The sequence below is a fragment of the Papilio polytes genome, unplaced genomic scaffold (assembly GCF_000836215.1).
Source record: "Papilio polytes unplaced genomic scaffold, Ppol_1.0 DF824058.1, whole genome shotgun sequence".
Classification (NCBI taxonomy): domain Eukaryota; kingdom Metazoa; phylum Arthropoda; class Insecta; order Lepidoptera; family Papilionidae; genus Papilio; species Papilio polytes.
The window spans coordinates 1,147,841-1,164,291 of NW_013525146.1; the positions used below are offsets into that span (position 1 = coordinate 1,147,841).

The 16,451-nt window shown below is 33.4% G+C and overlaps 2 protein-coding genes across 3 annotated transcripts; one reads left to right on the forward strand and one right to left on the reverse strand.

The window, feature by feature from the left end:
- Window positions 1-412: 412 nt before the first annotated feature.
- LOC106100292 (aprataxin and PNK-like factor) lies at window positions 413-9,862 on the reverse strand. 2 transcript variants are annotated; one of them, XM_013279115.1, is made up of 7 exons: window positions 9,491-9,862; window positions 8,366-8,437; window positions 6,028-6,373; window positions 4,930-5,147; window positions 4,013-4,104; window positions 2,934-3,097; window positions 413-689 (listed from the first exon to the last, which is right to left on the reverse strand). In XM_013279115.1, the coding sequence occupies exons 1-7, from the start codon at window positions 9,581-9,583 to the stop codon at window positions 472-474; spliced, it is 1,203 nt and encodes a 400-aa protein (XP_013134569.1). In that variant the 5' UTR covers window positions 9,584-9,862; the 3' UTR covers window positions 413-471. The 2 variants fall into 2 exon arrangements, with proteins under 2 accessions (XP_013134569.1, XP_013134570.1); XM_013279116.1 differs by lacking the exon at window positions 413-689 and adding an exon at window positions 934-1,701 and having other exon boundaries at window positions 9,491-9,853.
- A 1,527-nt stretch (window positions 9,863-11,389) lies between these two features.
- Window positions 11,390-14,218, forward strand: LOC106100259 (oxysterol-binding protein-related protein 11). The gene is made up of 5 exons (XM_013279055.1): window positions 11,390-11,746; window positions 11,883-12,044; window positions 12,617-12,714; window positions 12,949-13,027; window positions 13,429-14,218. Exons 1-5 carry the CDS (start codon window positions 11,561-11,563, stop codon window positions 13,528-13,530), a joined length of 627 nt encoding a protein of 208 aa, XP_013134509.1. The 5' UTR covers window positions 11,390-11,560; the 3' UTR covers window positions 13,531-14,218.
- Window positions 14,219-16,451: the final 2,233 nt, after the last annotated feature.

The window sequence follows — 16,451 nt, forward strand, 5'->3', positions numbered from 1 at the left end:
TAGCATCAGGCTTACGGCCTGATGTAAAAATGCAGGTGTCATCGGCAAATAACGCTAATTCGACGCCGCGTACGCGTGGAATATCGTTGGTATAAAGGCTAAAAAGGACTGGACCTAACACCGACCCTTGAGGCACCCCGGCTCGAACAGGGTGCGATCTAGAACACACTCCCTCGACGCGGTAGCGGAACGTGCGGCAACTTAAGAAGTCTCGTATTATGCATACGAGACGATCGGGTATTCATCTCACGTAACCCAAAAATTGTATGGTCAAATTGGACAAATGGTGGAATAGGGAGAGATAATTTATTTAGTGCAATCCTGACAGACCTTTTGCCTGTAACCTTAAGGCTGGCAAGAATATATCTGTAATATCTGTGTCCAAATGTATATGTAATAAAGTTAGCCAAAAACATAGTTAAAAGTAACATTTATTAATATTTTTATTAAATTCAAACAATAAACTTATAATTATAAAAACTGCGAGGCCTGGGAGTAGTCTTGAGTTTCGGAGACATCGCTCGGAGGTTGCCAGTCATCAGAATCATCCGTACCGTATGGATCCTCCTCCGACTCACTTCCACTCCACGCCTCCCTCTGTATAGTCTTTCTCACTCTCTTCCCTGTCACTATGAGATCTTCTGGCGATTCTCCACTAGAACGCCTCTTTGTTCTGTTTTTTCTTCTACCTGCCATACAAAAAATTACGGTGGGAAAACATCGAACAAATCAGTTATTATACAGGGATGTTTGTTTTTAGGATAAGTATATTATTTTTTTATATATAATTCAGTTAATGAAGGTAATACCCGTAACCTTCCATTAAATACAAAGCAAGGAGGCCAGCTGGAAACCAGCGCAGGGATGGCAAAGGCTGTCCGTTTCACCTGATTCTTTATTCTTAGTTACTTGGTTCGTAACAATGAAACACGCTTTTATTTTATTCCCAACGACAGTTGAGATATTTTATTATGAAGTGCAATAATACACAAGTTAATCTTCATTGTTTTTAAACATTCATTGAAGTGTATGTACTAATAACTAATAATTAACAATAAAATAGTCAATATATAAGTGACGAACGACTGGCTACTACTAGCCAAGTTTGGAAATGTTCACATAGTTGGGTATTTACTTTAATTTTATAAAAAATGTATTTAATGTGAGTGTCTAATGTAGAAAGTGTAAAAAAATAAAAACCCTATCGTGCGATGCGCCTGCGCATTTAAATCTAACCCCTTCCCCCATAGCACAAATATTCTCCCCAGGAGTGTCTTAGTTAACAAGATTGTAGATTTTACTCTAAACTTTTAATCAAATATTCCTAATATCACTTTATATTAATGTTTGATACAAAACAACCTTTCTTTCCAACAACAAAAATATGATTTAAATTATTTTTACATGTTCAATAAATTTTAATGAATTACAAGGACAGTAGTAGTTTACAACTGTTTATTAAATTCTTATTTTTAACATGAAACATGAAAAAAAAATGTCATTTATTTTTTTTATTTACGATATTTATTGAACTTTAAAGTAATTAATAAATAATTCAATCAAATTCATAATCATAATCGACGCTGTCGCCATCCGAGTCTTCGGCCTCGAAGTGGTCGTCGAAGAAATTAACTGCGTGCGCGTTTATATAGAAGATTTTCCCGTTCTTCTGCACAATGTGCGTCTTCTTCTTCTGGATACCTGCGACAGACAACTCGAGTTAATGCTGACACTCTATACGTTTGTATGGAGAAAAAAATCGACTGTTTACTCCAGCCCGCTTAGATGACATTCGATTATAGGTATCGCTGATCGAAAACTCAAAAATACAACTGACAACATTTGATTACTAATTTCTTGCTATGCGTTTTAACTAATTTTGTCGATTTTAACGATATCGCTAATCGAAAATCACCTTTTCCTGGGGGGGGGGAGGTAAATTAGGATGTTTCGTGTTGGACTGATCGACCCAATGGGAACTTTTTCAGACAATCGAATTTATAGAATCAATCGGTCGTTCAACCCAACTAGAATCACCCGTCAAATTAATAATCCCTTTCTATTTAATAAAACTGGAGCAAATAGTATAGGACGTTTTGCAATTCAATTAATGAATTAATAAACTATTGGGCCACTTACTCTGTTTCAAACTTAAAGTCTATCTTCTCATAAAGTTTGTAATAGTTGGATGAAGTTACAGAGCTTTAAAATCACAAACTGATTTAAAGTTCCAACAAATGCATTACTTTCTTTCAAAACACTAAAGATACGCGACTAATTCGAAATAGATTTTTCATTTATAATAAAACATAATGACTGTTTGTATTATTTTTAAATAGGTATGGACGAAGTCGCGGGGTAAAGGCAGTAGTGTGATATTTCAAAAAGTTTGCCCTATTTGTATGGAATAGGGGTTTAGAGGGAAAAAAATGTGTTGAAAGGGTCAAAGATATTTAAGAAGTATATAGACTAGACATAGTGAAAATTTTTTCGCCGGTAACTTCTTTGAAAGGTACTATGCTAGTTGTCAAGTTAAGTGCCACCTCATATTGTATTGACATGTTAGAAAATATGTTACAAAATTATAATAAGCTTCATCTTTTGTTACAAAATAAAATATAAACTTTTAAATATGATTTAGTGACACCAATTGACAATTTATTTAAAACTTACTAATGTTATAAATACAAAAGTTTAGATGGATGGATGTTAGAGTTTGTAGCCTAAAAGGTTGAACGGATCTGGATGAAATTTGATGTAGACGATAGTTTGAAAGAACACATAGGCTAGTTACTTTTGGTTTTAATACCACGCGGACGGAATAGAGGGCGAAAGCTAGTTAATGATATTGACAGTGGTTTTGAAGAGCTATAAATAGCGTCAGTGGATCATGTAAAAAAATGTTTCGAGTGTAGTGTAACCGTGGTCGGTACCTGGCGGCGGCGGCGGGTGCATGCCGTAGGGGTGCGAGTGGTCGCGCCAGTGGCGGGGGTCGCGGCGCGCGCAGGCGTAGCCCCAGGGACAGGGCGCCTTCGCCCCCGCGCCCCAGTCCGCGTCCCCGGGGTGACTGAACTGCGCCTTGTGCTGCGGGTTCTTCCTGCAACAATGTCAAAACAACAATCTAAATACCTTCCACTCTATAAGTAAACTGCAATAAAGTAAATATGAAATCTTATTATTTTTATTTTTTAGTATAACATGAATAACAAATAAGCCACCGGAATTAAGAGATGGGACACACACAAAGAAGTTATTTTCTTTAGCTTGCGTCCCATAACCTGCCTATCCTTTCCTTGTACGAAAAGGGTGGTCAGGGAAAGTGGTCTAATATTAGACCTCTGGCACGGATACTCATCAGACGAAAGGTGGAATTATTTCCATTTCAGGCCTGTTTTGTGTGGTTTTCTAATGTATGGAGCGAGCGGAACGTTAAAACGGACTCTACCACTGTTAAAATTAAACTTGGGCTTTCTTAATACTCTACGATTTTACATCCTTGAATAAACATGAACTAACGTAAGACGTATTCAAACATAATTATTAATATTTACAGTATAAAACAGTATGAATAATAAAATAATTGCTGATAACATATGAACTGTGGCATTCGAATCAGAATCGACATGCGGGAAGAGAACTTGATAAAACATAACCGCATGTTAAAATTAAAACAGTTTTATACAATAATTTATTACTAATACTATCCTTTACCCGCGATTTTGTTCGTTTAGTAATCATATTAAAGAAATTACAATTATTTAATAACTAGCTATTGCTCGCGACTTCGTTCACGTGAAATTAAAAAATATAGCTCATATTACTAAGCGATAACGTAGCTTTCTTGGAAGAATTTTTGTTATCGGGCTTTGTAATTTATGAGTAAATATATACAAAAATTTCCTCTTTAGAACTAGTATTGAATTGGTTAAAAAAAATTAAAAAAACACTTGTAATTTTTTGTGCAACGTGTACCTATCTATGGAAAGGTTTTACTATACAAGTGATAACTTACCTATAACATTTCTCTCCATACATACATCTCTCTCGTTTGAGGTTTTGTTTGGGCGGAGAGGCGCCGCTCGCGGAACTCGCGCCGGATGTACTCTGCAATAAACATAATTACTTATAGATATAACATAAGTAAGATAAATCTTAATATAATAAGTGCCAGTTAAGTGAAAATAATTATTTTTTCATAAAAAATTTACAATTTGGAAAATAGGTTAAAAAAAGTCATATTTCTTTATATACGGCTAGTTAAAATTTAAAAAAGATTGCGTCAGACTCGAAAGATTCGACGTAATTACGAAGTATTTCACAAAACTACGATGACGAGAAATGACTCATAACGTTTTGCATCATATTATCTTATATTGTTTAGTTCTAAACATCGTAATATTAAGGTATAAAAAAATGCTTTTTTCCTTTTTCATCACTTAACTAAGAAAAAAAATGTTTTTTTTTTTTTTAATTCAAAAGACTTTAATTTAGAGATAAGTATGGCGCAATTGTGTCTAGGGGCAGATAGGGGTGCCAAAAACAGCGAATCACACTTTTTTTCTATAACACCTGTATCTGTACACCCCCCCCCCCCAGCATGGTAAAAAAGGCTCTTAGGGTAAAACCAATACTGTAGGTAAACTAACTAATTGTTAGTGGATACAGATTTAGACGTTGTAATAAGAAACCTTGCTAGACACTATGAGGGTACTATAAAAAATGTTATTACTAACTTTCGCCCGTGATTCCGTCCGCGTGGAATTAAAAAAAAAATATGCTTATATCTTCTTACAGACTATTTTTTTTATGCAAAATTTCATTCGAGATCCGTTCAACAGTTTAGGCTACAAACTCTAACAAACATCCATCTAAACTTTCATATTTACATTAGTAATGATTTACTAATATTAGTACATTAGATTTACTTACAGCATGACTGTCTGCAGATTGCAGTCTATCCTCTGCATTATCTTCTGTCTTCAATTTCTTTATATCCACTGGACTAGTTGACTCTTGTTTTATTAACCGTTTACTCGGAGACTGGCAGAGACCATCATCTACCTCCGGTTTTATTTCATCCTTATTTGACAATTCTTTCACTTTTGAGTTAATATTGAATACTAATTCTTGTCTTTTAAATTCAACAGCTAAAAAATACACTAATTAACGTATCAAAAACTAGCTGGTTCTCGCGACTTCGCTCTTATGAAATTAAAAAATATAGCCTATGTTACTCATAGATAAATTACCTTTCTAATGGTGAAAGAACTTTTAAAATCGGCCCAGTGGTTTTTGAGTTATTCCAATACATACAAAAATGCAAATCTTTCCTGTTCATAATATTAGTATAGATTTTATTGATATGTTATCTATGAGTTTCTAATAGTTAATAATAAACCAAAATTATTAGAATTACATCGCAGTCAAATAAGAACTTAACACATTTCTATGTAATTTTGGATAACTGTATACATTTACTGGACTAATTACGCCAGTCGCCGGCATTCAATGTGTTAAGCAAGATTCTAGTACATGTTTGAATTGAAACTGGTACTCTGTATAAATAACGCACGAGCAATTTTCATTGTATAGTTGCAAACACGTCCCAACATGATCGGATTGCGCAGTTAAAATAGTGTGACTACATATTTTTATTTCAGCGGATTTTCTAATAAACAATCTTATTAGAAATGTTGTTCCTAATTTTAAACAATCTTCAAAGAAATTAGAAAAGCGTTATTTTTAAAATTAGGGACTTATCCATATTACATTAAATACATGGTGTCCCTATTAACTACTTTATTTACTATCTGGTTTTTCCCGCGCGAGTTACTGCAAAACTTCAACAGTTGTCCAGTTTGTAATATAGCGAAAATCTAAAACTTGAAATACCAGGCTCAATTCTCAATTAAAAAGTATTTAAAAAAGTTAAAAACCACAATTAGCATTAAAAATAATACATATTGTGATATATGTCCATTACTTAGAGCAACTTTATGATTACTTTGGCCTCGTAAGGATACTTACTTATATTAGTAGAGACCGGCGCTTTGTCGTCCAATTCCTCTTTCTCAGTTTTATTTGAAATCTGTTCTGTTGACGTTTTTTCATTTTTTTGACAACTTTCTTCACTGGTCGTATCATATTTTATACAAATATCTTTTTGCTTATTTATTAAATCTTTTAATGGTTGAAAATCCTTTATATTCAGGCAAGTGTCATTTATTTCGTTATTTTTGCAAACATTATACCAAAATCTATCATTCAAGAATCCAATTGTATCACCCAGACTGATTTTCATAATTGTATTTTGCAAAATAACTTTCGCATCAACCATTGTTTTATCAATAAAGAAACATGGATTAATATGTAACTGAAAGGAATACATTAATTAATATAATACATTTGAATAATATTCATTACTACACTAACGCAATAACATGATAATAGACATCAAGCAACACATCTACGGTTTACAGTTACCTTGGCGTTGCCCCTCCATGGATGTCGGATAAAATAGTATTAACGTTTCTACTATAAAAATAGATTTCTAGTGTTCTAGCATATAGCAGAAGTATAAAAAATTGGCTTAAAAGAGCCTATAAAAATAAGCATCAACATCTTTCACGTTTGTCATGTTATTGTGTACGCGTAGTAATATTAATAAAAAAATTATTATCAAAATCGGGCCACTAGCGGCGGAGTTATGTCGCATAAAAAATAAAAAAACATACAGACGAATTGAGTACCTCCTTCCTTTGGGAAGTCGGTCAAAAATTACTAAAAGAAAGTATTTGGTGTTTGTTGGAGTGGAGATAGAGATATATTTACAGAGTTAACAGACTTTTTTTTGCTATTTAAATATATAGGAGTTTTTTTTATTGCATTTTATTGCATATTCAGTAGTATGTGGTAGACAGCGAGTCCTACGTGTCTGCAATACTTAATATTAAAGTTTCCTTTTGCATATTATTCATTGTGTTTGATAAAGTATTCAACAACCGTTTTGTATTCACAAGATGACGCGGCAGCCATTACTGTGGGCGTAAACAGGATGTTCGCAGATTTTTTTTTAACAAGCTATCTTTGATATTAAATATTGTCATAATTTTTAAATTGTAATAAAATTGAAGCTTTTGTAGTTTTGATTCATTAAATTCTTAGAAAATATTTACCTCAACACATACAAGAATATTTTTAAGAAATGATATCAGCTACACCTTTATAGATATTCAAGGAAACACAATAATAAACATGCCCTTGTTTACAAGGTGTAATATTAGGGGAACACCCTCTATATAGAAGAACATTAAGGTACAGTGAGTGTACCGCTTCACATCAGCATACTGAGTGTGCGAGAGTCACAAGTTACTTATATACTGCGATAAGCGCACAAACATTTCAATATCTGCCCGATAGTACTATCTATTGAACGCAAATACTTCAACATGGAGATAAGGCCACATGTATGTACTTTACTGCTAGGGATTTGATTCAAACAAGACCAATATTTTATAGGAAAAATCCAGTCGAATAAGGAAAATATATCATTTACATAAAAAAAAACTATTAAGTAATTTTTTTACTTTTAATTTGTACTTTGTTTACTTCTAATGTAATTTTACATTTAATTTGTATTCAAATCTACCTGTGATACCTCTGTACTGTCAACACACTTTTTACAGTATTCCAAAATAAAATCCTCTCTATTACATCATTCATAAGTCTTTATTCTAAGTTGTAAATAAAAAGAAATTGAAATACTTTTTTAAAAGCTATTTTATTAAACAGAACCCTTTTTTATTTTGTTATTGATAAAGAACAACCTTAATAAAAACATGATATTAGAAATATAACTCTACTTCCAGGTTATCTAATCAGTTTAATAAAATTGATAAAAATATCAGTATAGGTAAAACCACAATACCTTCAACATGTACTGAATTTTTTTTTCTCCAACAATAGTATGATATGTTTTTATCTCAGACGATTTTGAACTCTAAACACGGTGAATATAGTTGTAAATCACAATGTTTTTATTTTTGTTTTTTCTCTTTTTTAATCCAATTTGAAAAAAGATGTGTATCAAATTTATTCTACTATTATTTACATAAGAAATAAAATATTTACAAATGAAAAAATTGTCCTACTGGATATTTTACTATATTTTATTAAAAAAAAATTGTATTAAAACTTTTTCTACCATGTTTTGCAGAAAACATAATATTATGGATGTTATACATTATGTTTATTAACTATAATGTAAATAAAAAAAAATAATTTGTATTAACTCAAAATATCATCAACAAACAACAAATACTTTCAAAATAATTTTTAATATTAGAAACTAAATAATCATACTTACAGCCTTAATAACTATTGAATTGTCGATAACTTCCAATTCTGCATGATTCCTTGATACTCTTTTGTCATCACACTGCAAAGAGAACTGACCGTCACTGAACATTCTAAAGACTAAACTTTGTTATCTATAACTTGTGCTACTTATAGTAGTGATGTGCCAACTCAGGAAAAACGTAACTCGAGTTAACTCGAGTTAAAATCCTCGTAACTCGGGTTGCACTCAAGTTAACTGGACGGACAAGTAAATGTTTTTTTGAGTTTTTCCAAATTATTCCCTCGGCTTGGGATTACCAACTTCACATTAAAAATTTAAATTGCTTTTACGGATGAACTCTCAAACGATTTTATTTTCCCTCAAACCCCCTCTAACAATTTTTAAACGATTTGCCAAAAAAAACGGAAGTGAGGGGGCTTACTTCACAGAGGTCAAACTTCGCTCCATGTCGGTTCCATTCGGTTTTCGAAGAAGTTAAAGAGAATTCAACTCGAGTGGACTCGAGTTACGCCCAACTCGAGTTACGAACTCGAGTTGACCATCACTAACTTATAGCGTACTCTGTTACAACGGTCACATCAATTTGAATATTGAAGCATACATCAAAATATGTCAATTTAAATTATTTAACTATTATTTTATTTAAATATTGCATATTCAAGTTTAAATTACATACATACAGTATTGTTAACTAAATTGTAAGTGTAAAAGATGAGTATAATTTGATATCTCTAATGATTTTTTTGTAATGAACAAAAACTAATAAACATTAAGCACATGGGGTTTAACCTTTTTATTAGGTTGATAAAATCATATGTATGTAAGATAACCAAACAAGATCATTGAATTGTTTATAAATAATGCAGTATCATTTTTTTAAGTTTTCGCATCTGCGTAATTTGAAAATTATAATGATACAATATAATTACGTATATAAAATTAAGAGCATAATTGGGATTAATACAATAGGGTAAAGTGTCAATCAATTTAGTCGTAAACGCAAAACTTCCCAACTACACAAAGTTGCAAAACTACCTTCGGTACTGCGTCATACCACCAAGGTGGTAATGGAAAAAGTTAATATTTATGGGTAATGGCGTAATATTAAAATATGGTGAAAAATAAACTTACGTCAAGAAAATTCCCTCGTCCTATCACTTGTTTACCATCCGACAACGGAATTTCGTGATGCCCTTCATCATCAATACGCACTAATTTAAACATCTTGTAAATTATTTTATGGGAATTGAAGGAGTTTTAATAATGCATTCTCTTTGATAAAGGGATTGTCGTATACTATAGTATAACATACGACTTATTTAAAGCTAAAATGTATGTTTTATACGAAATACCACAAATAAACTCTATTTACAGCTAAGTATACAGGACAAATCGCTTGAGTTGCAGGAAATTAGGAATTTGACAGATCACAGAAACCGGTATAACGTTTTCGTTTTCGTTGGTTTTTCCTTGATGCGCGATTCACACATAGCCAGTACAATTGGTCAACAGAGTTCAGAAACTGGACTGTCAATTAACTGTTTCAGTGAGTCCATACAATGTATTACCGGCCTTCAAGACTGTCTAACTGTACTGGCCAAGTGTGAAACGCGCATGATTATTTTGTTTGGATTTGCAAGTAAAAAAAATGTTAGCTCCATGTTGGCCTACTGTATCAATTATGATTAGTGAATTTAATACAAGAAAGCGTAGATTACTCATGTAAATAAATAATGATGAACAAATTAAAAGTATTGTTATTTTGGCTATTTATTTTTATTCCAAATTGAAGATACTTAATTTATCTAAAATCCTTGAGTTTTAAATTATTTACAATTACTGGTGCGCATGGAAGTACTACTAGAACAGGAATGAGCTCATGTCGCAAAATTGAAGCCGAGCGAGACCTCTATAACTGTACCTTTTACCCCTCTCCGGCGATGGTGACTATGTTGCAATGTAATTTAAGAATGCTAATTAAAAAAAATATTGTTTTGTTGTGTTACGTTAGCAGGTTATTGCTTCAGATGGATTTTAATGTATTATGGTTATCATTAAAATATTTACCAAAATTCTGAATCAGACGTTGCTGAATAACAGTCTTGTGAAGTTTATGCCGCAAACCTAGCTTATTCCTTATATCTTAATTCTGAAATTAAAACAAAGTTATTTTAATAGAGAAAGGAAGAAATAAATGCTTAAGTGTTTGTTTTTTGTTCTTGAAGCAGCACTGGATAGTCATGCATGGTCACCGTAATGCTTCACCAACAAATTATGTTTATAGCTATTACCAAAGAGGGCTATTACCTGTAAAAATATAACCCACAATCAGCATAATACTCGCTTCGGCAAGCCTCCACGACATAAATTCTTCCCATTTAAACTAAGATTCTTCAAAAATATCACGAAATCAAAAAACTCTCCCGTTAACGTCTTAGTCGGAATGTAATGTGGGGTTGTCAGTGTAGTTGTCCAAATTTCAAACACATAAAAGAAAACCTGTACGCCAATCGCAAATCTTTTGTGATAATAATTTTTTATAAGTAACAACAAATAACATTGTTTTAACATGTCGCCAATAACTTATTATCAATATTTAGAAACATTTTAAAAGTAAATGTTTTTACTTTATTACATTACACCAATCGCCTATTTTTCTACAAACAACGAAAGGATCTGGCAACTCTAGGTCACTGTTAGAAAGGGACACAGTGGACACTTGTAGCCCTCTCACTCGGCTTCAATTTTATTTTGCGTGCACCAAAACCCTTACGCCCTTCGAACAAGGTTTTATTTTCTTTATTTTAACTGCAAGATGTACAGATAGAACTAATTCCTGTTGTACGTAGTACTTATTCCTTCCATGCTAGTGCGACATTACGAAACATAACAAATATAAAAATAAAATAAAAAACAGTTAATTTGGTTTTAAGTAGAAAAATACTTTTTAAGTAGTTCCAAAAATATTTTATTTCTAATCGAAACATTGGACATTATCCTTTGACAGTTGACAGTGACACTTGCTGATGTCAATGTCAACTATCCTCCCGATTTCTCCCTTTTGTTATAGTCATTTAAATTTTGTATATCAATGAAATTAACTTTTTATTTGTTAATATTTTCATATTAATTACCATCTGGTGGTGTTGTACTTTGTTGGCAAAGATCATGATATTTTAAACTTTAGACTTTAGGTTTAATATGATGAAGACTACAGGCTTAGGTTCTCATCGACCGCTTTCGGGGCAGCTATACAAATACACTAATGTAGTAAAAGGATGGCAGCAGCGATGGTTTGCGGTGGATCCGGAGACTGGAGTACTTTCTTATTATCTTTTCGATGGTCCTGGTGATACTATCCAGCCAGGACAACCTGCTCGAGGGGAGGTTGGTAAATAATTTTATTTGAAAATAGATTTTGTGAATGCTATTGCTAAAGTAACATAATGCTATTGCTAGAATAACATAAAGTTTTAAATTACACATGCAAGCATTAAACCATATCTTGTATTTGTGATTTCAGGCACATTTAGCTGCAGCGGTGATATGTCCAAGTGACGAGGACTCTCGTACGTTCACCATCAACTGCGCTTCAGGAGACATGCTAAAGCTCCGCGCTACTGACGCCAGAGCGAGGCAGGAGTGGGTGAATGGGCTTAGAGCTATAGCTGAGATACACACAAAAGTCAGTTTCGTCTAATTAACATTTTTATTCTGTATGATTATAAATTCAGAGGTTACACAGAAAATAATGTAATTCTGTTATTTAACTTTGAGCCATTATGTATTTTTTAACTGTAAATAACATAGTATACTAACAAAGGTAGACCAAGAAAGAATAGGTGGATAGATAGATAGATGAAGGGTGACATCAGAAAGAAAGTGGCGATGTTGGAAGATTTTTTTTTGGCTCCACTTGCCACTCCCATCATTCTCCTGACATATATTCCTCAGCGACCTGGGATACGGGGGTTTTTATTTTTAAAATTGTTAACAGACTTTCTAAATATAAATTACATATTTCTTATTTCTTTATCACAGCCTTCATCACTATTTCTAACCTAGTTTATAATCAATAAATTATTAAAAATCAAAATTAAAATTAAACTTGACTAGTGTGAGATTAAAATTTACATTACAATTAACTAAATTCAAAAACTAAATCGGAAGATAGATTAACTTGAAGACAAAAACTCAGTATGAGAGTAGCATGAGGATGGGAACATGAGGATATAGAAGTTGAATGTCTGTCTTCAGGCGATGGGCGCGAACCCGCCACTGCAGCCGCGCGAGCAGCTTGCGGTGCACGACGCCATGGCCTCCGCGCGGCAACAGCTGCAGGCCACCGAGCTCAGGTACACCGAGCTATGTCAAACATGCAGTGATAGAATAAGACTAGAATTGAGCTGATTTTTAGCAAGTATAGTTTAAACATTGCTGTAACCAAGAAGGTCATATATCTAAATGACGAAAATTTGCTAGTTATTTAACCTGTCAAGACATCCAAAAATTAAATACAGAAAAATCAATCCGAGTGTAAATTATTGCTTCATAGGTTAAATTTAAACATTTCTGTATACATTTTCCAGTGACGCAGCTTTGGCGAGATGCATTGAATCATCAGATTCACCTTTTCCACATACAGACCCAGATCTCTTACTTTTAAAGGTACATATCTAAATTATTATGTTATTTCTTATTATCTGAATAATATTATAAATGTGAAAGTGTAGATGGAAGGATGTTTTAGAGTTTATAGCCTAAATGGCTGAATGGATCTTGTTGAAAATGGGCATAGATATAGAAGGAGGAACATATAGAGTTTTTAATTCCATTTGAACGGAGTCACGGGCGAAAGGTACTAAATTTTTTCTCAAAAATTACTTAATGGTACCTTTGACCAAACTATAGCACAATTGTTGTGTGACTGTCGATTGTTTACTTGCACAACTAAAATAGGAGAAGTCTGCGCACCTCCATATAAGGTCATAGAAATCAAAGTGCGACAAAACAGTTGTGCGATAGTTTATTCAAAGGTACACTCTTAGTATATTTGATTATTGCGTTAGGCGACGTCGGCGGCCAGCATGCAGTGTCTGCTGCAGTGCCTCGGCATCCTGCACCGCCAGCAGCAGTGCGCCACGCTCAGCGGCCCCAAGCACGACCACTGACTGCTCACCAGCACTCACCATCCAGAGACAATGAACTCCAAACCATAGGCGTCACTATGATTCCAGTGGCCGGTAAAAAGAATAAGGAGCCAAATCAATTTGTTTTACAGTAAATAAATTTAGTATTCATGAATGCGAACAATGAGTTTGCATCTGCTAGGAAAGTAGAAAGAATCTGCTAGAAAGAACAATATAAGCATTTAAGGAGCCAAAGATTCACACGTGGCTCTGGAGCCTCAATTGAAGATCATTGAGGGATTAAGTGGAAAGACCAGGCCGTTAGTCAGGGAAGGGTACCAAGGAGAGCGGGCGGTTAGTAGTAAAATCGCTATACTGTAAAGAGAATTCTTTAATGATAAACAGATAAGTTAATTTTTAGGGTTACCGGCTCTATTTTAACCTAACCTGCACTACTCAAGGGTCTGTGGATTGTAGAAATAACAATTTTGGTCTCTAGAGGGGCAACTGCCCCCTCGTGGGGACGCCCACGCTCTTTTCTTACTCTATGGTGCGAGTGTTTGTGTCTATGGTGATACAAGTGTCATTCTCATTAAATTGTAGTTTGTTATAATTAAATACTTTAAGTATTCAAATTAAATATAATTAATATATAGAGTTATGCAAATTTGATAGCTGGTTAAATAAATAAATGTTAATTTGGACAATGTAGATTATTATTTTTCATCGTTTGACTAAAAATGTTTAGTTTACAATTTTCTATTTCTAATGCTATCAACAATTTTTATTAAGGCAATAACAATCATACTGACTTAATTTTTTTTTAAATATGTATATTTATAAACGTGGGTTCACACTGTTATTCATTTGTGTGGTAAAATATGTTGTTTTTTCCGCTATTGGAAACTTACGGTAACAAATATGTAATAATTAATGGAATACATATCTGTGCAAATGTTCATTTGTTTTTTATTTCCTTGTGTGCAGACGGCAAAAAGTGTCACAATCATTTGTCACAAGAAAGTTTATTTTTATGGTACTACCCCAATGTAGAGAGCGATTTCCGCAGCATTGGCGCAATTAATTTAATAGTGGTAGTGCCCGCTTAAACACCTTAGCACGAATAGGCCGGCACGCCCGGTGTAATACCACGACCACACAGAAGACAGGCGTGAAATGGAAACAATTCCGTGTTTCGTCTGATGAGTGTGGTGCCGGAGGCCTAATTTTAGTCCCTTTCTCTTTACCACCCTTTTCTCACAAGAAGAGGATGGAAAGAGGAAGTGGATTTGACGGTGGAGGATATGCATAGGAAGGGGAAATATCCTCTTTATGTGCGTCTCCTCCTCCGTTGGATAAGGGTAGGCAACGCATCTGCAATTGCGGATGTCTATAGGCAGCGGTCGCTTCGCCATTTTGGCGGATTGAGGTGGCCGCTTGCTCGTTTGCCACCTTTTGTTATAAAAAAAAAATAATAATACTCGTTAACTGACTTATTATTAAGTTTGTTTTTGTTATTTAAACCGATTTCGGCACCATTCGAGAACTCAAGAAATAATTACTCTCAATTTTAGTACGAAATCTCATTTTTATTACGTTATCCCTAATTATGCACTTCTTAATAGAAGCCCTGTGAACTACTGGGTTAAATTTTCCAAGTCACGTAATATGAAAGCAGGAGTTAAACATTATTAATATTGTTGTTATTTTTATTAAAAACAATTATCATTTCAAAATCCGTCGCAATATTAACTCATTTCGAACAATTCTCAGCGATCGACATACGTTTTTATCTTGAAATTCTATGAACTTATCTATGTCATATAATCTCAATAGAACGATTTATGGTAAAATGCATCTTGTGACAAAGAGAATAAAGGTGATTAGAAAATACCACTATTGCAGTAAAAAGATACCGTTCAATAACTTTTGTATGATATCGTAATCAATATAAAGACTTTCGATCTATATTAAATGCGTCTAATCTGCTTGAGTACCGCTTTGTTAGCACGTAACAATAGATTTGATATCGTTGCAACTATAAAACTCCGAGTGCCATTTTATCGCAGAACTATTATGCATGAGGCAGCATTAAATATACGAATACGAGTACTTATTTTAAACAATGTGAAATCATAAATTGGACAGATTATTTTCTTGATAACAGAAAGATATAAGTACGAACACAGACTGCGTGGCTCTATGCTAGCGTACATTTGCAGTATTTTACAAAATAAAGACAAATGAAAATACTGCCTGCCCTGTGAAACTCAGATGGTAATAAAATTGTTTTTGGCGTAATTAAAACCTTTCTATAAACGAAAAAGGTTTCACTTATAAAAACCATATAGAGTTAAAGAAAAAAATCCAATTGGATTTATTCACTCTGTCAGTTTTTGACATTTTTTAAATCTGTATCCCAAATAATTTATTACTAAAATAAATCGTGCAAAATGTGCGATCAAGAATTTAGAACTCTTCGTTTCGATCCGAGGTATCCATTTCAAAATCAGACAAAGTGAGTATATCAAAGAAAACCTTTCGAAAATATTGCTTATGAATATTCAATTTATACTTTCACGATAAGAAAACACAAATCAAAAATATCAAATACTAAAAAATGAATGACCACTTTATTTTCATTTACACCAATAATATAATCTTAGCTGTAAACAAAGGTCTTAGCCCACCAGATTTAGCTTAGTCGAGAGGTCACTACTAATCGCCTATTAAGGTGGCCTTTAAAATGTTTTCAGAGCGTGTTATGATAACTACTGCGACTTTTACAAATGTACTCGACTGCTCGGAGAAGTGGATGACTGCAAAATATTCAAGCGATACTTCGAAACGATCTGCCCAAACTTCTGGATATCGCAATGGGATGAGCAAAGAGAAAAGGGAGCATTTCCAGGACCTATATAAAAATTATTTTCAGTATATTTTACGTTTGATACGTTTACTTT

Coding starts and splice junctions, on each gene's coding strand:
- LOC106100292 (XM_013279115.1), bottom strand. CDS start 9,583: ATGTTTAAATTAGTGCGTATTGATGATGAAGGGCATCACGAAATTCCG. Junction 6,374..8,365: donor ATTCAATAGTTATTAAGGCT/GTAAGTATGATT, acceptor TATTCCTTTCAG/TTACATATTAATCCATGTTT. Junction 3,098..4,012: donor TATGGAGAGAAATGTTATAG/GTAAGTTATCAC, acceptor ACATTGTTGCAG/GAAGAACCCGCAGCACAAGG.
- LOC106100259 (XM_013279055.1), top strand. CDS start 11,561: ATGATGAAGACTACAGGCTTAGGTTCTCATCGACCGCTTTCGGGGCAG. Junction 11,747..11,882: donor GACAACCTGCTCGAGGGGAG/GTTGGTAAATAA, acceptor TTGTGATTTCAG/GCACATTTAGCTGCAGCGGT. Junction 12,045..12,616: donor TAGCTGAGATACACACAAAA/GTCAGTTTCGTC, acceptor GTCTGTCTTCAG/GCGATGGGCGCGAACCCGCC.